Raw genomic sequence first — 26,375 nt, forward strand, 5'->3', positions numbered from 1 at the left:
AATGAAATGTAGCTTTCTCATTCTTTTTTGCTTTCTCTTTTTCTATAGAAGCGACATAATTAATTCCATATGCTAATATTGTCGGAAAAAACGTTATTAATTAATTTGATTTTATATGAAATAAATAACAGCCAGATTTAGTGGTGTTCAGCTTTTATACCTTTACGGGACGGGACCCGACGGGAAATAGACACCAATTCAAATTCAGTGTTGTGAAAAGCTTTCATGTACAGAAAATCAAGAGCGCCTAATGATGAGAAATTGATGATGAAAACAACGTGGTTTTTGTGAAATAACAGAATATAAACGTTTGAAACAGACTTAGTTACCATATATTTGTTTCAGCTGTACGGAAAACACTTGAATTAGCAGTAGCAGAAATAACTTTAAAACATTTTAGTAAATAAAAGTTTTTGTGGATAAAAAATAGAGCAAAAAGATCATATATAAGAAGTTAAGATGTCGACAGAAACAAGCACCGATGTTGAGAAGAAAGTGATCAGACAAGTAGAGGTATACTATATGTAGAAAGACATAGAATAAGACAATTGGCGGATATTTTTGAGGCAGTGGCTAGAGATCCGGAACCCTAGACAGCGAACTTATTATAGTGAATTTTGGCAGCTTTATGCATAGAAATAAAATTCCGGTTCCCTAGCCTATGCACGGTACTTTGGCTAGAGAACTGGTTCCGGACAAATAAGTTAGGGAACTGATTCCAGTTCTCTAGCCACCGCCTATTTTTTTAAGATACGCTGTACAACCTTTTCACTATCCATAGTCCCGATTTTTCGACTGCAAGGCAGACTTGATTTCACAGACCGATATTTACCGTATGTCTGCCTCTATATCTCAAGTAGTTAGGATCCAAACTGTGGTGGGAATCAATGTGATTTAAACTTCATGAGTTATAGTTTTACGTGTGGTTATTTTTTTACTAGGAAAACATAAACAATGATTTAATATAAACAGTCAGGGGTGTAACTGTTTTAAGTTATGTAACCTATTTCAGTTACTTTTGCATTTTATAACCAGTATTAGTTATAAAATATTGTTAACTCAGGTAAGTTATTCAAAACAAAGTCTTTTTGCTGTTCTCATGAAGTGACCTTTAAAGTAAAATTAGTAGCAAACTGTGGTTTATCAAATTCTCTTTTAGTCTGATCATGACCTGATAAGCATAATGATAATGGGTTGTTAAGAGATTTATAGCTTTAAAACTTTTGCGTAAAACTTTATCAGCCTTGCGTAAAAAATTTATTGTATAGCTGGAAAGATAAAAGTTCAAGGATTCAGGAAATAATTGCATTAGTCTCATTCAAAATGAGGAACTGGCACAGGAGGGCATTGTAATATTTTATGATAACTGAAACAAGTTATGAAAGAATAAGCAATAACTCAAATGGGTTACAAAATGCGATAACTTAAAACAGTTACACCCCTGACTGATAAACAAAAGTTAAAAAATGTCATGTTAACTTAAACCTACCATAATACCTTCCGTATGCGTATTCAAAATTTTAAATGTGTAAACAAGTAACCAATGAAATGCGCGGAACGTATAACCAGGGCTTCGGAAATTTGCCGGTTTGTCGGTTTTGGACCGATTTTTGACTTTTCAGACCGATTTGTGAAGTGAAAAAACGAAAAAAATCGGTCCCGTAAAAATGAAGAAAAGTATAAATTTCGGTCTGATATCTCAATACCCGATCACCTGCCAAGCAGGAAATTGTTGGTCGCACCCTCAGATAATCAATAAACGTGTCAATCGGTCTGATTGTCACTTTGATAATCGGTCCGTAATTAGCACGTGACGCAATCAGCGCTCGCGCGGCACATCCTTTAATGTTAGCAGACAGCCGACTGCCATGTATTAAACATTTTTGACTGGTTTCCAAATGTTTCTGACTGGATCCAAATCATTTCGACGGGGATCCACTTCTTTTATTTAGAATCCGACGGATGGTTTATTTAAAAAGGTTATGTTTGATCACGGGTAAAAAACAAATGGTCACTGCATTTAATCATGTACATTATAGGTCTTTGATTTAAAAAGACATCACACGGAAAACCGCTAAAAATATTTTTTATAATTACTTGATTTGAAAAAATTACATGATTCATTTGTTGGGGCTCCAGTTGAAACAAGTGCAGAAAATCGTCTTTGAAACAAAAAAGAAAAAGAAAAAAAAATGGACCGGCAAACATGAATGATAAAGAAAACCGAAGTGGCGCTGTTTATCAAATTGGTCTTTTAAAAAACGTTTCAGAATGAAATTTTGTTTACATCAGAAGAGAACATATAACTTTATATAATGTAGTTGCTTACTGAAGTACAACGTAAGTGAAATGAAATATGCGTGGCCAACCCGCGTGACCTTTTGGTACTATACGAAATTCGATCTCAGCGTTCACATAACACACATTCGGTCCGCGACAGAGTATTCTTAAAATACTGAGGCTGTTTAGCAGAGAATATGTGTCGTGTAATTCACTTTGACGCATTGTATTTTATAGAATTCCGTCAAAGAATGAGGAAACATCACAAAGTATCTGCCGTGTATACGGTACCGAAGTCACGTGCGTTGGCTTTTAGACTAGTTACGTACACGGTGTCAATGCCGGCAATTTTATCCCTGCAGGAAAGCAGGAAAAACATCGAAATTTAAACAAAGGAACGATCACACATAACACTGAAACACTGTCTTCATTGTATGGTAACTCGCGGTGACCGGTAACTTAGTTTTAATGCATGACATGCTTATTTCTTTACTCTATCACGTTTTACAAAATATGTAATATTGGGAATGCGGTGGGTGGGGTAGCACCGATGTCACGATTTTCGTTTCGGACCGATTGAGTTATCAAAATTTCCGGAGCCCTGCGTATAACAGTGTTTAATTATAAACCGATCGATACATACACAGCTTTACATGACTGAGGTAGAAATGTAACGGTTAAAGCGGAAAACACACCGACATACATGGAGTTTAAAAGTGTTTTGCCTATAAAACAGAGATTTTCTCATTAGTTAGGACATATCTTGACTATAGCTTTCCAAACATGTAATTTTTAGTGTGAAAAAATGGGTTTAAATATGTATTTGAAGCCTCCAAAGGTTATATTAACTTAACTTATATACACATAGAAGGAAAACTTTCCGCATTGTTTTGAATGGTAAGTGGGTTGTACGTGGAGGAGAGATATTGACCTGTGCAAAAATTATCACAATATCGCGACCTGCTTACAATTAGTTGGACTACACTATCCATAACAGTGGCGGGGGATATAGCTGTCTTTCAGACTGCCTTGTCATGGTGGGGGAAAATCCTAGGTACCATTCCAACTGATTTATTAATAGTATGCATAAATAAAGGTCACTTGAGAGTTTCAGCTGACCTGTATTGCTGCATACTATAAATAAATCAGTTGATTTCAAGCAGTGATTTTGGAGGCCTCTGTGACCGAGTGGTTAAGGTCGCTGACTTCGAATCACTTGCCCCTCACCTCTGCACAGAGGGTCACCTGGGGGTCATCCGCCACCATAAAAGCTGGAAATTCACCAATGGCCATATGACCTACACTTTTGTCAACCATGACTATGTTAATTTGAATGGTTCAATAAAATTTGTAATACTAATGGAACATTCTGTCTCTTCTGATGTCTGCTTTCCTGTCATTCTGCATTCAGGAATCCTACTCTGGCTTGATATTGGAACACAATGATACTGAACTGTTTGAAATGGATAACTTACATTTAATAACATTTCCCTGGAAATATAGAACAGAATTCTGTGACGTTGATATTCAGAAATCTTCAGAATTGTTTCTGTTTTTATGTACTCTACATTTTTTAACATTTTTGTCTTGTTTTCTTTCAGTATTACTTTGGTGATTGTAACTTACCAAGAGACAGATTTCTACAAGAGCAAGTTAAGCAAGATGATGGATGTATCTTTTACCTCATGTAAAATAAGTTTGCTAAGAAACTGATTCCAGTGTCTACTTTATTGTTGTCCTGCCTGCCCTATAAACCAGATTTATTGCTTCTTGAGATAACAAGAAATGTATTGTTGTTTACATTTTTGCAAGTACTTTCTTCTGATTCTTCTTGCGCAATTCTGAACTAGCTTCCAAATTTTCTGCTATCTTTGTTCTTATCTGCTTCTTTGCTTCCTTTGTAATTGGTCCTCCTTTATCACTACGTTTTCATATTTTACCTTTTAAAGTAGATGACCGATATTGTTTTTGGGATCAGTAGGTCAAAGGTCAAGGTCACAGGGATGTGAACTTTGAAAAAAGTGTCCCCTCAATAACTTGAGATTGACTTGATCCAGTACCTTCAGACTAAATAGCATGATTAGGGTTATGAAGTGGGTGACTCCCTATAATATTTGGGGTTAGTAAGTCAAAAGGTCAAAGTCAAAGAGACCTGAACCTTTAAAACCGTCCACTCAGTAATCTGAGAACAATTAACATGACCAAGAACCTTCAGACTTGATAGCATGATTAGGGTTATGAATAAGATGACTCCTATTGTTATTTGGGTCATTAGGTCATAGGTCAAGTTCATAGGGACCAAAACCTTGAAAACGGTTTCCCCTCAATAACTTGACCATGTAGATAACCCCAATTTGTTTTGGGGTCAGTCCTGGGTCACTAAGTCAAAGACCAAGGTCACCGGAACCTGGACATCGGAAACTATTTCTGCACGTAAACTTAAGAACTACTTTTATACCTACAACCATTAAACCCGATTACATGATTCGACTTATGAAATAGATGACCCCTGTTGTTTTTGAGGTCAAAGGGCAAGGTCATAGTTGCCATAGGACTGAAAAAGGGACAACTTGTCATGGTGGTATACATATTTTACAAACCAGCTCTTGTTTTTTCCGAATTTAAAATGCATGACATCACTCTTTTAAGCTTCTGAAATGATCAAATGATTCATTCACAGATTTTACTGGTTTTCTCTTTCTTTGTTATTGCCCTATACAAGATACAAGATGTACTTACTCATCTATAAGACAGTCTTTTTTAACCCTTAGCCTGCTAAATTTCTAAAATGGACTGGTCCAACATTAAATTTGTGCCATACTATTTATTATTTAAAGGGGTGTTCACTGAAAATTTACTGACTGAATAGCGAACAGTGCAGACCAAGATTAGCCTGCACAGATGTGCAGGCTGATCTTGGTCTGCACTGGTCGCAAAGGCAGAATCACATGCCACCAACAGGCTAAAGGTTAAGACTGTTTGTTTTAACTGCTTTAAATTTGGCTGCATTTTGTTGACACTTATAAATACTTTAGGGCAATACCACTGGCTCACTTTTTAGATGTGTCAACTTATTACATCTGATTTTAAAGGAGGAAAACCTTGTCTTACTTGTGACTAAATTTGGTAAGTTGGGGAACAGATAAATTTAACATTTTCGTATGACATGTGCAAAACTCTGGCATTTATGGGTGTTCTTGTCCCTTTCTTAAGAAAGTACTTTCCTTAACTGTAGAATAGGGGTTCCTCTGGAAATCATGCTGAACTTCAACAGGTTGAAGCAGATTACGGAGGATACTGCGGTGATTGCCGAATCTCTCAGAAAGTCAACATCAGGACTGATAGAGGTAAATTATGTGCTCTATACTGCAGTGTATGTTTTATGTATGATAAGATATTTACTGTACACTTTTTGGGTTTGAATTTAAAGCCTGCAAAGTTGCCACATGCAAGTGACTATTTCACATGTAGAAAAAAATACTACTTGCGAAAAAATATAAGTACAAAAAATTCTGACACTGTAAATTATCTACTGCTTACTTTTGTTTTCTCTTTACTGTTTACATAATAGATATTTGTTCTGTACTGTAAATGTGTGTACTATGTATACTGTGAATGTGTTTGCTATGTATACTACTGCAAATGAATTCTCTCTATACTCAAGTACATATATTGTATACTGTAATGAATTTGTTGTACATATATACTGATATCTGGGATATCCCAGCTGTAACAAAGAATACTGTAAAATCATTTAATTTCGTGGGCATGAAATTTCGTGGTTTTGGTCAATATGGCAATTTCGTGGGGATATGAATTCATGGATTTCAACTTTTAAATATATATAGAATGGGAATTTTACTTGTTCGTTGGAATTAAATTTCGTGGATTGACTCAGCCACGAAATCCACGAAAATTAGTCCCCCACGAATATTAATGATTTCACAGTACAGTCATGCCAGTTGTTTATTAGCAGAGATATTTTCAGGAATCGCCAATATAATATTTTAGGTGCTGTCTCTTGCGAAGTGTCTGAGTACTTGTTTTTAGTAGCCTGAACATTTAGCACAGAAATAAGCTGTCATTTCTAGTTAAAATGGGTTCTTTCTTTTGATTAATATTTCTACATATACCTAGTATAATTGTGTTGCAGGTGAGTGAAGATGGTAAGAAAATCCGCAGAAATCCTGACCAGCCTATCCCAGAGAACAACGAACAAAGAAAACAAGAGTTAGCTGCTAGATCTATATACGCAGTAAGTATTGCACGTGTACATATACTGATGTAGCCTTCAGAATTCTGCAGACATATTCCTGGATATAATATTTAGTGCAGGATCTGATGCTGACACCTATCATCATATGAATCTATACCTTTAACCAACTATATTTCTGAAATGGACTGGTCCATCATTCAGTTTGGGCAATACTAATTATCAAATTTGAAGAGGTGTTTGCTAAAAACTTGTTGACTGAATAACAAACGCAAAATCGCTTGCTTCCAGCAGGCTAAAGTTTAAACATCCATACATCAAGGTGACAGAAATTTGACTTGGAATGATATTTTTTTTGTATGTATTTTTGGGAATGGACTTAAAAATGTCTTCGAGATAGCTGGCATTTTTAGATAAGTGAATTCATGATAACGAGTTTCAGCTGTATTTACAGTAAAACTGTTACAGGTGTTTGCGTATGCGACCAGCATGGATCCAGACCAGCCTGCGCATCCGCACAGTCTGGTCAGGATCCATGCTGTTCGCTTTCAAAGCTTATTGGAATTAGAGAAACCGTTGGCGAACAGCATGGATCCTGACCAGACTGCGTGGATGCACAGACTGGTCTGGATCCATGCTGGTCACAAAGCCACTATGTAGGTTTTCTCATGGCACGGCTCATATATTTTAAAAAAAAACCTAAAATTTCAGAAAATGTTTCCTTTGGATTCTACGCTGGATACTTTACAAGCGTGGTTTGAGACATTTGGAGAAGTTGAAAGTCTTTCAATGAGAAAAGATGTCAAGAAAAAGTTCAAGGTGAGATAACATTATATGATTTTGAAAAAGAAAGGAAAATCAATCTTGTTTTAAGACTCTTTTTTTTTTCGGTATCCAAAAAATACTGATAATTATGGCACAGTGATGTAGAGGTAAAATGTCTGGCTTCTGAACTAAAGTTGCAGGTTTGAATCCTAGTAATAGCTAAATTTGACTGGTTTACCAGGGATTTGACTGGTTTACAAGGGACTTGACTGGTTTACCAGGGAGCAAGTGCTGGTGAGAAACCCAGGAAACAGTCATACCTTACATGTATTGTTGATGAGAACTTCCTATAATTTAATAAATTCTAATGTTATGTAAAATAAATCACCATAAGATCTTGGTTCCTTTCTTGAACTGGCGAGATTCCATTATGGGTTCCAGAGTTATGGTCCCTGAAAGGGCCAGAACTAGCTATTTTGACCTTGTCTGCACAATAGCAGCTTCATTTATGATTTGAATTTAATCAAACTTGCACAAAACTTGTGTCACCATAAGATCTTGGTTCCTTTCTTCAACCGGCCAGATCCCATAATGGGGTCCAGAGTTATGGCCCCTGAATGGGCCAGAATTAGCTATTTTGACCTTGTCTGTACAATAGCAGCTTCATTTATGATTTGATTTTAACCAAACTTGCACACAACTTGTATCACCACAAGATCTTGCTTCCTTTCTTGAACTGGCCAGATTCCTTCTTGGGTTCAAGAGTTATGGCCCCTTAAAGGTCCAAAATCAGCTATTTTGGCCTTTGCAGCCATATAGAGACTTCATTTGTGGTTTTATTTGATACAAACTTCCAAAATATCTTCAACAACAATAAATCTTGGATTCCATGACAAATCAGATCCAGTCGTAGGTTCCAGAGTTATTTTATATCTGATTACCTCCCCTGATTTTAATCAAAATGGATTTATATCAGTAAGTACTTATAGGACTTATTTGAAATTTCATTATTGTTATTAGTTGGACTGAGACAATCAGGGTAGATAACTATGGACTGATTTTATGTCAAATTACCTCCCTTTATTTCAAATTAAAATGGGTATATCTCCGTAACTAATGAAGATACTGATCTGAAATTTCATTTATGCCAACATATTTATTTGGCAGATCCTTCTTTTGTTCACTTACAATATTTTTTTTTTAATTACTTCCCTTTTACGTTACTATGAATAGCTTATTTTTAGTAACTTTTTAGCTCATCTGATTTTTTGAAAAAAAAATGATGAGTTATTGTCATCACTTGAGCGGTTGTCGGCGTCGGCGTTGCCTGGTTAAGTTTTATGTTTAGGTCAGCTTTTCTCCTAAACTATCAAAGCTATTGCTTTGAAACTTGGAATACTTATTGACCATCATAAGCTGACCCTGTATAGCAAGAAACATAACTCCATCTTGCTTTTTGCAAGATTTATGGCCCCTTTTGTACTTAGAAAATATCAGATTTCTTGGTTAAGTTTTATGTTTAGGTCAACTTTTCTCCTAAAATATCAAAGCTATTGCTTTGAAACTTGGAATACTTGTTCACCATCATAAGCAGACCCTGTACATGAAGAAACATAACTCCATCTTGCTTTTTGCAAGATTTATTGCCCCTTTTGGACTTAGAAAATCAGTTTTCTTGGTTAAGTTTTATGTTTAGGTCAGCTTTTATCCTAAACTATCAAAGCTATTGCTTTAAAACTTGCAACACTTGTTCACCATCATAAGTTGACCCTGTACAGCAAGAAACATAACTCCATCCTGCTTTTTGCAAGATTTATGGCCCCTTTTGGACTTAGAAAATATCAGATTTCTTGGTTAAGTTTTATGTTTAGGTCAACTTTTCTCCTAAACTATCAAAGCTATTGCTTTGAAACTTGGAATACTTGTTCACCATCATAAGCAGACCCTGTACATGAAGAAACATAACTCCATCTTGCTTTTTGCAAGATTTATTGCCCCTTTTGGACTTAGAAAATCAGTTTTCTTGGTTAAGTTTTATGTTTAGGTCAGCTTTTATCCTAAACTATCAAAGCTATTGCTTTAAAACTTGCAACACTTGTTCACCATCATAAGCTGACCCTGTACAGCAAGCAACATAACTCCATCCTGCTTTTTGCAATAATTATTGCCCCTTTTGGACTTAGAAAATCATTTTCTTGGTTGAGTATTATGTTTAAGTCAACTTTTCTCATAAACTATCAAAGCTATTGCTTTAAAACTTGCAACAGTTTTTCACCATCATAAGTGGACACTGAACATCAAGAAACATAACTCTATCCTGCTTTTTGCAAGAATGATGGCCCTTTTTAGACTTAGAAAATCATGGGTAGGACAATATTTCTATTACACAAAAAAAATCAGATGAGCGTCAGCACCCGCAAGGCGGTGCTCTTGTTTATTATTGGCCATAGGGAAAAACCGAGACCACTTTTCTGTGGTACAACATGGATGGTACCTCCAATTTTTAGGTGTTTTTTGACATATCTATACCTTGTAAGAATTTTTTTCTTCTTTTTGGTTAAATTTCTTCCCTTTGTTGTTCCTGTCCTTTGGATTTAGATATTTTTTCTGAGGACCTTCTTGTCCTCAAGTGCAATGATAACAGGTGAGCGATATAGGGCCATCATGGCCCTCTTGTTTGTACTATCTACCTATTACAATTGCTACCAGTCTTCTGGAGGGTTTGCCCATATGGGTTTCAGGTAGCAAATGTAGTTAAGTCTAAATACAATGTTACGTTATTTATGCTTCATTCAAACCTGCCTTTTCTTAAATATATAGAAGAAAATTGTTTAACATGTAAAGAAACAGTTTTACTTGGTAGTTCAAAATCATCTGTATTTGATCCCCAGCACTAACATGCAAGTGTTTCGTCCATTTCTTTGTGAGAAGCCTTTTTATAAATAAATACCGTATGTTAATGATTGATGTTTTCAGGGCTCAGTTTTTGTGACTTTCAAAGCAGAGGACAGCGTGAAGAAATTTCTTGAGGCAGAATCTGTCAAATTTAATGATGTGGAGTTGGAGAAGAGATTGTCAAAGTGAGTAGCTGGTATATACACCCATGTTTTTCAAAATTTTGTAGGTACAGGAAAAAATGAATGAATGCACACATTCATATGCAAGTATAAGAAAAAAATTTTAAAAGAAAAACATTTAAATTTGTTTTATTTTATTTCTTCAATAAACTGAAGAGTACAGCATGCAAAAAAAAAGAATCTATGACTAGTTGAAGGTGCAGATGGAAATATCTGGCTCTCGGGTAATTGTTCTGCGCTGGCAGAGCCACTTGTCTGCTTTAACAGTTACCATCCAGCCAGATATTTCATGTGGCACCTTTAACTAGTGAAGATTGTTATAATAGGATAGTACTGATCTACTGTACTGATTAATTATAACATTGACAAATAGAACTTTTCATCATTGACGAATACTGACATCGTAACATTGTTCCCAATGTGAACTGGATTTAGTGTTCTATAAATGTTCCATAGATGAAATTCCCACTCTGAAAGTATGTATTAATGTGCGTAAAGAATGATTTATAAAAAAAAATGTGAAAAAATTACCATACCTGGACAAATATGTTAAATATTGAAGGAAATATATATAGTTGAATGATATTCTTGCTCAGAAACAAGATGAACTGCGCCATTGGAAAACCAACATAGTGGCTTTGCGACCAGCATGGATCCAGACCAGCCTGCGCATCTGCGCAGTCTGGTTAGGATCCATGCTGTTCACTAACGATTTCCCTAATTGCTGTAGGCTTTGAAAACGAGCAGCATGAACGGTTTCTCTAATTGCAATAGGCTTTGAAAGCGAACAGAACAGTATTGCTGGTCGCAAAGCCACTATGTTGGTTTTCTTATGGCGTGGCTCAGATAGTTTTTCTTTAATATTTGTTCATGTTACTGATTTTTGTCTGGTTTAATCAGTGATCATTCTGTTTTGTACTGATTAATCAGTATGGACATTTTGCCTTATTCCCAATTAATTGGCAGGTCAACTTACACTGGGTTTAACAGATATACTGTATAAGTGGAAAAGTTCATGATGTAGAAATGTTTGCAAATTCAAGAAATACGTGAAAATAGCAGCCAGCGTAAATTTCCGACCACATTTTTACCAAGACTTGTCCTTAAAGTCAAGTAAAGATGAATTAAACTTACCTTTGGCACTTCAGTTTTTGGCAAGCTGCAATTCATGAATATTTCTGCTTGCGAAATGTCTAGAATCCCCATTTTGCTAACTTTTTGACTTGCAAGTATATTCGCATTGAAAAACCAGCAATATCATAAAATAAGAGAAAGCATGATTGTATTATATAAATGAGAAAGGGAAATGTGTTTATTGCACAAATTTAGTTAGAGTTCTACTATGTATTGTAGAAATGCATACTACCAACAAAAACAAGAGGAAAGAAAGCAGTTTCAAGAAGAAAAACAGAAGAAGAAGGACAAGTATGTATATATATAAACAAATGACATTTGAGTCGCATCATGAGAAAACCAGCATAGTGGGTTTGCGACCAGCATGGATCCAGACCAGCCTGCGCATCCGTGCAGTCTGGTCAGGATCCATGCTGTTCACTTTCAAAGCCTATTGCAATTAAAGAAACCGGATGCTGGTCTGGATCCATGCTGGTCCAAACCCACTATGTTGGTTTTCACATGGCACGGCTCATTAATGACATTTCCTTCTGAAGGTCTTATAGCATTACAAAATTCCTACTACAACTTCGAATACTTGTTTGCAAAGTATTTTCATCTTAAAAAATATGCCCCAGATTATTGGCTTTTCTTCCATAATATTTTTGATTTTTTACTTGTACATTGGATCATTGAAGCCTGTGTGGCTGAGTGGTTAAGGCCACTGACGTCAAATCACTTGCCGTCAGCCCTGAGGGTTAGAAAACCTGTTTTGGGTGTAGAATGGTTTTCTTGCAAGAGAGCCTTCCAGCTGGTCACAGAAGGTCAGTGGTTCTACCCAGGTGCCCTTATTTGCTTGAAATAATGCCAGTGGAGACACTTGGATTTTTCCTGAAATATAAAATGTGAAAGATGATTGACAATAATGTTTCATCTAAAATTCTCCACACTCAACCACTTACATATGTGAGAAAGTTTTACTAACTTGCAGAGAAGAAGTTTATACTGATGAAAATTCAGGAACATGGATTATGTGAGCTGACTGCAATAGTTGAAATACTGTTGAAAGAAGGCATGTAATTCCTTGAAAATTATTGATATGAATATCATAACTATTTTGCTTTTATTCTGTGTTATTGTAGGGCTACAAACAGACAGAAGGATGATGGGTGGCAGAAAATTGAAAATGAAATGCCAAAAGGAGCTTTGCTGTTAATGACGGTACGGTAAATTGATATTGTTCTGTATGAAGTTGACTGATACACAGACTTTTTGGTAAAAAGTGTTGGCAGCACTTTCGGGCTTTGATTGATAATATTTTATGCCCCTGGTGTCAAAGACCCATGAGGCATTAAAATGTCTGTCAGTCACACTTCCTTGTGTACTGAATTCCTAAAGTTTCCATCCAATTTAAAAGAAATTTGGTATGCAGCATCAACATGAAGTTGGCATGCACATATTGTTAGGAGTTTCATGTCCAATTTTTCTGGTGTTATGTCCTTTCTCTGTGTGAGACATTTGTTCAACCTAGAGATTATTATGTCTCCCACCACACAGTGGTGTGGGAGACATATTGATTTACTCCAGTCTGTGTGTCTGTCTGTCACAAAGCTTGTCCGCACTCTTAGTTGAACATTTCTCATCCGATCTTCACCAAACGTCAACAAAATGTGTCTGCCAATAAGTGCTTGGCCAAGTTCGATAACTAGCCAAATCGGCCTAGGCACTTCGGAATTATGGCCCTTGAATTACCGAAAAATGCTCAAGATTTTAGGCGCATTCCTGGAGCCAAAAGGACCCCTATACTACTCATGAGTAGTATAGGGGTCCTTTTGGCTCCAGGAATGTGCATGCAGTCTGAGTAGTATAGGAGTCCTTTTAAGTTGATGAATGTGCATGCGCTGTAGTAGGGCAAGTACGATAATGAGCCAAATCGGTCCAGGCACTTTGGAGTTATGGCCCTTGAATTAACGAAAATCGGCCTTTTTATTCTCATCCGTGCTATAAGTCCAACATTTCTCACCCGATCTTCACCAAACTTGAACCAAATGTTTTTGACCATAACTCCTCGACCAGGTTCATTAACTAGCCAAATCGCCTGAGGCACTCCAGAATTATGGCCCTTGATTTACCCAAAATCAGCCTTTTTACTCTTCAAAGGTATATTTGTAGTGAGTAAACAGTATATAAAGACTGACTTGCTATTTAGATGATTAGGCAGCTGTGGGAGACATGCGCTTTTCTCAAAAGCAACTCTAGTTGTAATTTGAAGATGTTAAAATGTTAAGTGCATCTGTAAAAATAGTTCAGATTTAATTAATTCAGACTTGACCGAAACACTGCTAAAGTCCCCAAAGGCAAAGGTATTAGTCATCACTCCAAAATAGTTTTAAAAACTCCCTGAGATCAGGTCACAACCTTGTCTCAGCCAACAGCACTAAAAATCAACCAACAAGGCATAGCTATAGAATGTAATACTATTATCAACAGTATATTATTAAGTTTTCATTTTACTTTAAGTCTTATATAGGCTAAGTTAGCTCTTAAGTACATGCACTGTGATGAATTTCAAACATGAATGGAGCAATAATCAGAACATAAGAAACTGACCTATTACACTTTGACCAGTATAATCTATGTGTAATATTGTTTTTCAGGGAATGAACCAAGAAGAAACGCGTAGAGAAGATATCAAAAACGTACTGCAGGACTACGGACCAATCGCCTGGATAGACTTCAATAGAGGGGATCCTGAGGTTAGTGGTAAAGGGTATACATAATTTGAGCCGCACCATGAGAAAACCAGCAGAGTGCATTTGCGACCCTCATGGATCCAGACCAGCCTGTGCATCTGCACAGTCTGGTCAGGATCCATGCTGTTCACTAACGATTTCCCTAATTGCAATAGGGTTTGAAAACGAGCAGCATGGATCCTGACCAGACTGCACGGATGCACAGGCTGGTCTGGATCCATGCTGGTTGCAAATGCACTATGTTGGTTTTCTCATGGTGCGGCTCATTTCTGAAAGAAAACTCCAAAATAAATAGCTGTGGACTGCATTGTTAATATTAACTTGTCAGGGGAATGCTGCTGTAAAATTTGGTTTTGAAACTTTCAGGGAAATGATCATGTAGAGTTTGGTCTTAAACTTGGACATTTAGAGTAACAGGATATAAAAGTATATTAATATAATTGTTGTAACTGTAGATTGTGTAATATTTCTGAGGGTTTAATTCTCTAATATTCACAAATAGAAAAGCTTAGTGTTCAAAACGCAGCTTGAGGTGTAGAATTCCTTAAAGTAGTAGTGGACCCGTAATGCAAATTATGTATTGTGCACTATATGATTTGGGCATTTTCATGTTTTCCTGTAAGTCATATTTTGCGTTGAGCTACTTGCCAGCTTGTGAATGCCAGATTGCCTCACAAGAATGTATATTGGAGAATGCGGAAGTCCCCGACTGTCTTTACATGTCCGCTGCCTTAAGGTATCGGTCCTGTGATGACAGTCGACAATTACCGTGCGATCCTTCCGTTAACCCTTACCCTGCTAAATTTCTATAATGAACTTGTCCATCTTTCAAGTTGGACAGTACCATTAACTGTTGAAAGGGGTTCTTACCAAAAAAAATACTGACTGAATGGCAACCAGTGAAGATCAAGATCGAACTGCACAGATATGCAGGCTGATCATGATCTACACTGGTCGCAAAGGCAGAATCAATCGTGTCCGTGATAAGGGTTATAACAGACAGATATTTTTCATAAAAACCGGAGAATGTCGAAATTGCATACTGACAATACGTAGATGATCGGAAATTGCTGATTGTCGTTACGGGTCTGCTACCACCTCGGTAGCCTAGTGGTAGAGCAAACGCTTCGAGGGCGTGGGTTCGATCCCCGGCCCCGTCATACCAAAGACGTAAAAAATGGTACTAGTAGCTTCCTCGCTTGGCGCTCAGCATTAAGAGGGTAGTGCTAGGACTGGTCAGCCCAGTGTCAGTATAATGTGACTGGGTGGGGTATCATGTCACGTGTCTACGGCGTGATATTCCAGTGAGGCAGCACTATAAAGTTTGGCATTGTGCTCACTGCTACAAGTAGACACCGTCGTTTATATGACTGAAAACTTGTTGAAAAAGACGTTAAACCTGAACACACACATACACTTATTAAAATCAAGGTACTGGCCTATGGAAGGTCAGTTGATCTACACAAGTATAATTTTGTTGATGCGGCATTAAACCCAAGAAAACAAACAAACCAAAAATGTTTTGGAAATCTTTATACGTCCTTGTATGCCAGTGCTGCTTGAAACACTTTGTATGTCCATTATATATCTTTCTCAGCAAATTACCTGTTAGAAGAAGTAAGAAAATGTTAATTTAGCACTTGTAATATTAGATATGATATGTATTTCAGTGTGTTGTACGATATGACAAAGAGAACATGGCAAAAGAAGTTTTGGAAAAAGTAATGGAGGCAAATAATAATGAAATTATTATACACGAAAACAAACTTGAGGCTAGAGTACTTGAAGGTAAGCCTATATTAAATACATGAAACACACTTGAGGCTCCAGTTCAAGTTAGAGAGTGGAGGGCGTCCGTGGCAGTGTGGTTAAGGTCGCTGACTTCAGATCACTTGCTCCACACTGGGTCCAGTAGGTTTGAGCCTCACTCGGGGCATTGAAGTCTTCATGTGAGAAGGTCTTTGGTCCTACTAAGGTGCCTGTCGGTGATGAAATAATACACAGAGGGGCACCTGGGATCTTTCTCCACCATGAAATACTGGAAAGTCGCTGTATATAGACCTATAATGGTGTCAGTGTGATGTTAAACCTAACAAAAACAAAATTGAATGCAGGTTAGGTTTTAAAGGATTAAAGAGCATCCTTTATAGCTTCCAACCTGCATAGCTTAATGTTTAATATGTTAAATAGGTTAAGGGTTACTAGTAAGTTTAGTTTGAAGGTTTACAAATCGCAGTAGGTTTGCATTTCTGCTCTTCACTTCAGACTGCTAGGGAAATCGAGCTTGAAGGGGCACACAAGTCCTTCCTGAAGCACTTACGGCAGAAATGTTCTGTGATTTCCATTTGATATTACTGTATAAGTGGATATTTTCGCTGGTCATTCTAGACATTTCACGAGCAAAAATGTTCGCATATTGCCGAAAAATTAAAAGTTCCAAAGCCAGATTGAATTATCTTTACTTTACTATGAATGACGCATCTTGATGAATGCGGAAATTTAGACTGACTGATACGTTCACAAATTTCTTGAATTCGCAAATATTTCCACATCGCGAACTTTTCCACTTATACAGTAATTTTTGTTATCATTGGTGTAAAACTCAACAAAAGCAAAACAATAAATTCTGTAGTTGCTTGTACAATAACTGACATAAAATGTGTTTATTTACCTGTAACAGGTGAAGAAGAAGTTGCCAGATGGAGAAAAATGCATGAAGACAGTATAAATAGGAAGTTAGAGAAACAAAATAGATACAGTAAAAATAGACAGAAGGGAAGATGGGGCAAACGCCCTTCAAAGGTAAATAGAACATAATTGAGCTGCGCCATGAGAAAACCAACATAGTGGCTTTGCAACCAGCATGGATCCAGACCAGCCTGCGCATCCGCGCAGTCTGGTCAGGATCCATGCTGTTCGCTAACAGTTTCTCTAATTGCAATAGACTTTGAAAGCGAACAGCATGGATCCTGACCAGACTGCGCGGATGCGCAGGCTGGTCTGGATCCATGCTGGTCGCAAAGCTACTATGTTGGTTTTCTCATGGTGCGGCTGATACAGTTAACCATAAATAGTAGTTACCATGTGCTTGTAGCTTGTGGCATCGGACTCTGGTTCGTATGAATTTAAACCAGCAGTTAATATTTCAGTCATGTAACGGCGGGCAGTTGACCTAACCAGTGTTCCTGGATTCTGTACCAGTACAAACCTGTTCTCCGCAAGTAACTGCCAACTTCCCCACATGAATCAGAGGTGGAGGACGAATGATTTCAGACACAATGTCGTTTATCAAATCGTCACGGAGAACATACGCCCCGCCCGAGGATCGAACTCACAACCCCGCGATCCGTAGACCGACGTTCTACTTACTGAGCTAAGCAGGCAGGTTAAAACTTGTATGTAACGTGGGGCTCTCCGTGGTTAAGGTTGCTTACTCCAAATCACTTGCCTCTTACTGATGTGGTTTTGAGCTGAATTCTTCATGTGAGGAAGCCTGCCCGCTTAGCTCAGTAGGGAGAGCATTGGTCTATGGATTGCGGGGTCCGGAGTTCGATCCCTGGGCGGGGCGTATGTTCTCAGTGACAATTTGATAAAAGACACTGTGTCTGTAATCATTCGTCCTCTACCTCTGATAATTCCTGTGAGGAAATTGGCAGTTACTTGCGGAGAACAGGTTTGTACTGGTACAGAATACAGGAACACTGGTTAGGTTAACTGCCCGCCATTACATGACTGAAAAATTGTTGAAAAATTGTGTTAAACCCAAAACAAACAAACAAAATCATGTGAGGAAGCCATCCAGCTGGCTTTTGGAAGGTCAGTGGTTCTACCCAGGTGCCCATCTGTTATGAAAAAGTGCTCAGATGGGCACCTGGTGTCTTCCTCCACCATCAAAGCTGGAAAGTCACCATATGACCTATAATTGTTATGTAGCCTGTGAAAGATTTACTTTATACAGAGATCTTGCCGGATATTATCTTGTGGATGACAAAGTGTGTATTACACTCCACATGTCATGTGCCTTGTGGTATCCAGGCCTGGCAAAATCCATGAGAGATGAATACAGCATTGAAAATCAAGGTACTGTTAACTTACAATAACAATATTACAGAGGTAGCAGGCTCGACAAACCAACAGATTTCTGGAATATTCTCAGAAATTTACTGAAATAGTTTTCACTTTAGGAAGTTTGCATCAAAATACATATAACCTTAAATATATTGTTTATTCACCCTAGGCAACCAGAGATGCATTAAAGAAGGCAAAAGCTGAAGAGAGAGGGGAAACTGCAGAGAAAAATGATAATGGTAAGTCAAGAATTATAGACAGTCTTCTGCATTCAAAATTATTAGAACCTTACATTATTATATAACAGATTCTGATATTCGGCCACGTCCCTATTGAAAACAAGTTTATTTTCTTGCATTTGTGGCAGAGAAACTTCTTGTTTCTAATTTGGCAGTTACATTTCACAAATAATGAAGTGAGAAACTCATTTATACCAAACTTCATCTGTGAGAGGCATCATTTCCAGAAGGAAAAAGTGTTGGTTTTAATAAAATGCATTTTTTCTCAAAATGAGGAATTATGGCACATGAACTTCCTAATTTGAAAGGTCAAGACCTCTTCCCAATTTCCAGATGAAAAGCCTCAGTTAGATGCTCTGCTGGTAGAAAGACTAAAGAAAAAACCTGGTCAAACTTCATTTCATCAAAAAAAATGCATTTTCCTTATATATATTATCAACAAACGTTATAAAAAGTAAATATTTTCAACTGAATCTTTTAGTTTATTGTCATGTATCATAGTGTTTGAGCAATGAAGAATTCTCTTTTCTGATTTTTAGACGAGCCACCAGCCAAAAAAGTGAGAGTTGAAGTGACAGTTGAAGGAGATTCAAACGGCGATTGAAGTTTAAAAAAAAAGATATCTTTAGTCAAGGAAGGGTTGTTAGAACAGCATTCAGAATGAACAACCCGGTCAAGAAAAAAACATTTTTAGAAAGGGACACTGGAAGTGCAATGCTTTAATTAGCAGTAGAGAGGGGAAAACAAAAGCACACAGATTGTTGTTTTTGTCTGCTGTTGGATAAAACTTTAAAACTTTGTTTGAATTTTTTCTTTTTATAAAATTTCCTTGTAAACATATAGTATTCTTAAAAGATGGATTTTAATAGCTGTCAAAGAAGTTTACAGTTTTAGACCTTTTATTTGGAAAAAAAAAATGTGTATATATAGATGTAATCATATGGATCAGTTTTATAATTTGCAGTTTAGGCCATACTAAAATTCAATGTTTTGTGTCTTATCACATTAAAACTCACTTGGATAGTACAGATATGTCGTGCTGGACAAAGTACTCCTGATTGTGATTACTTGTGACCTGTATTTCCAGACATAGAGACCTAGGATATGTTTTTCAGTCTTCAAGCATTTTCTAAATTTAATAACATATATCGTGTGCATTTGGGGAAAATCAAAATTTCTGAGCTTCAAATGTACAAATGGAATATTTTGTGTCTTCATCTTGGCATGAAAAATATTTTAGCTTATTTTTTGTAAGTGTACATAGCCATTAGAGTTTTCATTGAGGATAAAGGATGCATGGAGCATTTAGTGTGACAAATATCGTCTTTCAATGTCATTTTATTTTGATTCATTAGTTTTTAGTCAAGTTCATCATTATAGCAGATCACAACACAATGATTCAGCTTTGTTTTATAATGCGGCCTTTGAAAGGATGCAGTTTTGCTAATTATCTGTCAGTCTTTGGTTTCTGATCAGTTACTAGAGAGTGCTAGGTCTAACAATAGTCAAACTTCATAGGATGATTGGTTTTGGTCAATATGATAATGTCCCCAATTGTATTGGGGGTAAGTAGGTCAAAGGTCTAGGTCCTAGTGACTGCAAGACAGAAAATGGTTTTCGCACAATATGTAAAGAACAATTTGGCTGTCAGTTTTCATAGGATGGCAGCCTGAAGCCTGAGGCTAGCATACCCACTTACTTGCCTCATGCAGGCCATCACAGGGGGCATACATGTTTTGCAGAAGACTATTTTTTCATCTGACTCAGACTGTGTGAATTTTAATATATAGTTCTTTAATAAACTGTCACTTTTTATGACACTAGCAAACTTGTTTTAAACAGACTTGCCTTTCATCTTTCCTATTCATATGCCTTGATACATTTTTTGAATGAATTTGTGGGACTGGAAAATACAGTCTTGTATTTGTTAATCTTGACATTGGGAATATGACAAAGTCACTTTAAAAGCTGTTAAATACTGTGTTATCACAACCGTACGAGGAAAGCAATTAGCTAAATGTAATGGGTCTTGTAAATGTTTTATCTGTACTTTGTTTTTCTATTGACTTTGATATTTCATTGTAAATTAATTTCATTTCATTAAACAAAAGAAACTGATTTATTGGAATAAACATCTGTCATTGTAAACCTTGAAGTTCTTTTATTTCTTCTAAAGATACTGTCAGCTTTTTTTGTGGATTTTTCGTTGGATACTGTTTATTCTTGTCCAGATGTGTGCTTCCAACTGTCCTGTTTGTGAAGGGAGAGGGATGGTGATATATAGTGATGACAGTATTTCTAGTAGTTATTCTCGGGTGTCCATTAGAGGGGCATCTGGTATCTTCCTCCGTCTTCAAAAGCTAAAAAGAGTCTCATGATCTAATATTATGTGGTGTGAATTTAAACCCAACAAGAACAAATAACAAGAAAACTGTGTTCTATATGCTTTGCAATATTTTGCCAGACATTAAAGATTACAAGAACTTTTTATGTAGGTCAGTAAAAACATAGCTCTGATTATTCCACTCAGAATATGACTGTTTTAAAAAATTCATTAGTTTATACTATTTTTAGCATGTCTAAAGAATAAGTGTCAACAATCACATTGTTAAAAGTTTCTTCATAGTCCAATATATAAGGTATTCCATTGAAACTTGCTGTACTTTTTAGTGTTTTTAGCTCACCTGAGCAATGCTCAGGTGAGTTTTTCTGATCGCTCGATGTCCGGCGTCTGTCGTCCGTCAACATTTAGCTTGTGTATGCGATAGAGGCTGCATTTTTCAATTAATCTTCATGAATATTGGTCAGAATGTAACCTTGATGAAATCTAGGCCGAGTTCGAAAATGGGTCAAACTCGGGTCAAAAACTAGGTCACTAGGTCAAATCAAGAAAAACTTGTGTATGCGATAGAGGCTGTATTTTTCAATTAATCTTCATGAATATTGGTCAGAATGATAACCTTGATGAAATCTAGGCCGAGTTCGAAAATGGGTCATCTCGGGTCAAAAACTAGGTCACTAGGTCAAATCAAAGAAAAACCTTGTGTATGCGATAGAGGCTGTATTTTTCAATTAATCTTCATGAATATTGGTCAGAATGATAACCTTGATGAAATCTAGGCCGAGTTTGAAAATGGGTCATCTCGGGTCAAAAACTAGGTCACTAGGTCAAATCAAAGAAAAACCTTGTGTATGCGATAGAGGCGGTATTTTTCAATTGATCTTCATGAATGTTGGTCAGAATGATTGCCTTGATGAAATCTAGGCCGAGTTCGAAAATGGGTCATCTCGGGTCAAAAACTAGGTCACTAGGTCAAATCAAAGAAAAACCTTGTGTATGCGATAGAGGCTGTATTTTTCAATTATTCTTCATGAATATTGGTCAGAATGATAACCTTGATGAAATCTAGGCCGAGTTCGAAAATGGGTCATCTCGGGTTAAAAACTAGGTCACTAGGTCAAATCAAAGAAAAACCTTGTGTATGCAATAGAGGCTGTATTTTTCAATTGATCTTCATGAATGTTGGTCAGAATGATTGCCTTGATGAAATCTAGGCCGAGTTTGAAAATGGGTCATCTCAGGCCAAAAACTAGGTCACTAGGTCAAATCAAAGAAAATCCTTGTGTATGCGATAGAGGCGGTATTTTTCAATTGATCTTCATGAGTTTTGGTCAGAATGATTACCTTGATGAAATCTAGGCAGAGTTGGAAAATGGGTCATCTCGGGACAAAAACTAGGTCACTAGGTCAAATTAAGGAAAAACCTTGTGTATGCGATAGAGGCTGTATTTTTCAATTGATCTTCATGAATATTGGTCAGAATGATTGCCTTGATGAAATCTAGGCCGAGTTCGAAAATGGGTCATCTTGGGTCAAAAACTAGGTCACTAGGTCAAATCAAAGAAAAACCTTGTGTATGCGATAGAGGCGGTATTTTTCAATTATTCTTCATGAATATTGGTCAGAATGATAATCCTGATGAAATCTAGGCCGAGTTCGAAAATGGGTCATCTCGGGTTAAAAACTAGGTCACTAGATCAAATCAAAGAAAAACCTTGTGTATGCGATAGAGGCTGTATTTTTCAATTGATCTTCATGAATATTGGTCAGAATGATTGCCTTGATGAAATCAAGGCCGAGTTCATCAAGGCCGAGTTCGAAAATGGGTCATCTCGGTTCAAAAACTAGGTCACTAGGTCAAATCAAAGAAAAACCTTGTGTATGCGATAGAGGCGGTATTTTTCAATTGATCTTCACGAATTTTGGTCAGAGTGATTACCTTGATGAAATCTAGGCCGAGTTCGAAAATGGGTCATCTCGGGTCAAAAACTAGGTCACTAGGTCAAATTAAGGAAAAACCTTGTGTATGCGATAGAGGCTGTATTTTTCAACTGATCTTCATGAAATTTAGCCAGAATGATTACCTTGATAAAATCTAGGCCAAGTTCGAAAATGGGTCATCTGGGGTCAAAAACTAGGTCACTAGGTCAAATCGAAGAAAAACATTGTGTATGCAGTAGAGGATGTAGTTTTCAATTGATCTTCATGAAATTTGGTCAGAGTGATTGCCTTCATGAAATCTAGGTCGAGTTTGAATATGGGTTGTCTGAGGTCAAAAACTAGGTCACTAGGTCAAATTAAAGAAAAATCTTGTGTATGCGATAGAGACTGTTTTTTTCAATTGATTTTTATGAAATTTGGTCAGGATGATTGCCTTAATGAAACTGTTATGGTGTGTTTCTTAGGTGAGCGACCTAGGGCCATCTTGGCCCTCTTGTTTATACGCCCGTTTGAAAAACGGGACGTATTATGGGAACGCCCCTGGCGGGCGGGTGGCGTCCACAGACCTTGTCCAGAGCATATCTTCTATATGCATGGAGGGATTTTGATGAAACTTGGCACAGTTGTTCACCATCATGAGACGGAGTGTCATGCGCAAGAACCAGGCCCCTAGGTCTAAGGTCAAGGTCACAGAGGTCAAATGTCAAATTCAGTCAAGAATGACTGTCCGGAGCATATCTTCTTCATGCATGGAGGGATTTTGATGAAAGTTGGCACAATTGTTCATCATCATGAGGCGGAGTGTCATGCACAAAAACCAGGTCCCTAGATCTAAGGTCAAGGTCACAGTTAGAGGCCAAAGGATACAAGAATGAAAAATTCAAGAATGACTTTGTCCGGAGCATATCTTCTTTATGCATGGAAGGATTTTGATGTAGCTTGGCACAGTTGTTCACCATAATGAGAGGGAGTGTCATGCGCAAGAACCAGGTCCCTAGGTCTAAGGTCAAGGTCACACTTAGAGGTCAAAGGATACAAGAATGAAAACTTTGTCCGGAGCATATCTTCTTTATGCATGAAAGGACTTTGATGTAGCTTGGCACAATTGTTCACCATCATGAGACGGAGTGTCAAGCGCAAGAACCAGGTCCCTAGGGGTAAGGTCAAGGTCACACTTAGAGGTCAAGGACATAAAAAAAGAATGAAAACTTTGTCCGGAGCATTTCTTCTTCATGCTTTAAGGGATTTAGATACAACTTGGCACAAATGTTCACAAGCATGAGACGGAGTGTCATGCGCAAGAACCATGTCCCTAGGTCTAAGGTCAAGGTCACAGAGGCCAAAGGTCAGATAAAAGAATGACTTTGTCCGGAGCAGTTCTTCTTCATGCATGGAGGGATTTTGATGTAACTTGGCACAATTGTACACCATCATGAGACGGAGTGTCATGCACTGGTCCCTTCTTTTGAATTACTTCCCTTTGCTGTTACTATAAATAGGTTATATTGTAACTTTTTCATTACAAGTCGTAGGGAAATATCTAGACCACTTTTCTGTAGTACAACATGCATGTTACATCCAGTTCTGAGGTGTATTTTGAGCTATCTCTACCTGGTAAGGATTTTTGTATGGACTTGTAATTTTTTTTTATTTTTTTTTTTTTTTTATTTTTTTTTTTCTCTTTAAAGATTAACTTCCCTTAGTTGTTACTATAAATAACTTACATTGTAACTTTTTTATAGTTGACCGTAGGCAAAAACCAAGACCACTTTTCTGTGGTACAACATTGATGTTACTTTCAAATTTTGGGTGTATTTTAAGGTATCTCTACCTGGTAAGGATTTTTTTTGTGGACTTAGAAAAATAAAAGAATTACAATAATTTCTAAAAAAACAAAAACATTGTAAACAACTAGAAAATTAAAATTCCATTTGCAAATACAGGTGCTAGTGTAAAGAAATTTGCTGTGACGGGCGTATATTGTGACATTCTGGCACTCTTGTTCGTAGATTGCAGATACCATGTTAAAATGGTACACTTTTCAGAAGAACAAAAGGTTACAAAAGGTCTTGCATAAATTTTAGCAAAATTATCTCTCTTCTTAGACTTTATAAAATTTATTATGAAAGTCTTTATACAAGTTATTGAGGTGGATGTAATATGATGAAAGGTGGATGTCCAATAACTCTGCATTGTATTTTGGCAAAGTTATGTCCCTTTTTGACTTTGAAATTATGAGATAAAGTTTTGAATGGAAATGACTATCACCAAAAGTAATGCAGTTCTTGTTGAAAGTTCACAAAGATGTTGGGCGCAATTGAACAAGGTCACAGCATCAAGTCCTATACCTCTTACATGAATTTGGGCAATATACCTATTCTAAGATAGAAAATCTGTTTAACTGACAATGCTTTAAATTGTCGAGCGTACTGTCACGAGACAGTTCCTATTATTTTTAATAATGCTTCATGGACTTTCTTTCTCTTGGATTTTCGAAGGATTTGCCACAAGGTTGAACTATAATGAGATAACATACAGAAAGGAACTTCCGTTCAAGATGGAGGTAAGATGGTAAGGTCAAATGTTAAAACAGGGATCATTATGTCTCCCAGCCCCCACTGGGGGAGACATTGTTTTTGCCCTGTCTGTCCATCACACTTTAATTCGATCAATAACTAGAGAACCATTTGACATAGAACCTTCAAACTTCATAGGATGGCAGGGCTTATGGAGTAGATGACCCCAATTGTTGGGTCACTCCATCAAAGGTTAAAGTCACAGGGGCCTGAACATTGAAACCAATTTCTGATCAATAACTTGATAACCACTTGACCCAGAATGTTGAAACTTCATAGGGTGATTGGACATGCATAGTTGCATAGTAGATGACCCCTATTGATTTTGGGATCACTCTATTAAAGGTCAAGGTCACAGCAGCAAAAACATGGAAATCCATTTTCAGTCAGTAACTTGAGAACTGTTTGACCTAGAACCTTCAAACTTCATAGGCTGATAGGACATCCCTATTGTTTTTGGGGTCACCTGATCAAAGGTCAAGGTCACAGGTGCCATCTGTCCATCACACCTCATTTTTTACCAATAACTTGAGAACCATTTGACCTAGAAACTTCATACTTTGACAGAGTAGATGATCCCTATTATTTTGGGGGTTACTAGATCAACGGTCAAGGTCACAGAGGCCTGAACATGGAAAACCATATCTGATCAAAAACTTGAGAACCACTTGACCCAGAATGTTGAAACTTCATAGGATGATTGGTCATGCAAAGTAGGTGGCCCCTATTGATTTTTGGGTCACTTGATCAAAGGCGAAGGTCACAAGTACCAGAAAATGGAAAACGGTTTCCGATCAATAATTTGAGAATCATTTGAATCAGAACCTTCAAACTTCATAGGATGATAGGACTTACAGAGTAGATGACCCTTATCATTTTTTTGGTTCACTTGAGCTAAGGTCAAGGTCACAGGGGCCTGAACATGAAAAAAACTTTCCAATCAATAACTTGAGAACCACTTGGCCCAGAATATTGAAACTTCATAGGATGATAGGCCATGCAGAGTAGA

At 37.1% G+C, this 26,375-nt stretch overlaps 1 protein-coding gene across 1 annotated transcript; it reads left to right on the plus strand.

Moving 5' to 3' along the window:
- The first annotated feature begins 229 nt into the window (after positions 1-229).
- On the plus strand, positions 230-20,656 carry LOC123538364 (lupus La protein-like). The gene is made up of 13 exons (XM_053530481.1): positions 230-513; positions 3,882-3,951; positions 5,521-5,627; positions 6,434-6,535; positions 7,205-7,312; positions 10,235-10,338; positions 11,689-11,760; positions 12,591-12,669; positions 14,106-14,204; positions 15,872-15,989; positions 16,882-17,003; positions 18,439-18,508; positions 19,048-20,656. Exons 1-13 carry the CDS (start codon positions 460-462, stop codon positions 19,110-19,112), a joined length of 1,170 nt encoding a protein of 389 aa, XP_053386456.1. The 5' UTR covers positions 230-459; the 3' UTR covers positions 19,113-20,656.
- Positions 20,657-26,375: the final 5,719 nt, after the last annotated feature.

This window comes from Mercenaria mercenaria, chromosome 18, assembly GCF_021730395.1.
Source record: "Mercenaria mercenaria strain notata chromosome 18, MADL_Memer_1, whole genome shotgun sequence".
NCBI lineage: Eukaryota > Metazoa > Mollusca > Bivalvia > Venerida > Veneridae > Mercenaria > Mercenaria mercenaria.

Excerpts from the sequence above, each read along its gene's own strand:
- LOC123538364 (XM_053530481.1), top strand. The coding sequence starts at position 460 with ATGTCGACAGAAACAAGCACCGATGTTGAGAAGAAAGTGATCAGACAA. Across the intron at positions 15,990-16,881 it reads TGAGGCTAGAGTACTTGAAG|GTGAAGAAGAAGTTGCCAGA; the intron begins GTAAGCCTATAT and ends TACCTGTAACAG. Across the intron at positions 18,509-19,047 it reads TGCAGAGAAAAATGATAATG|ACGAGCCACCAGCCAAAAAA; the intron begins GTAAGTCAAGAA and ends TCTGATTTTTAG.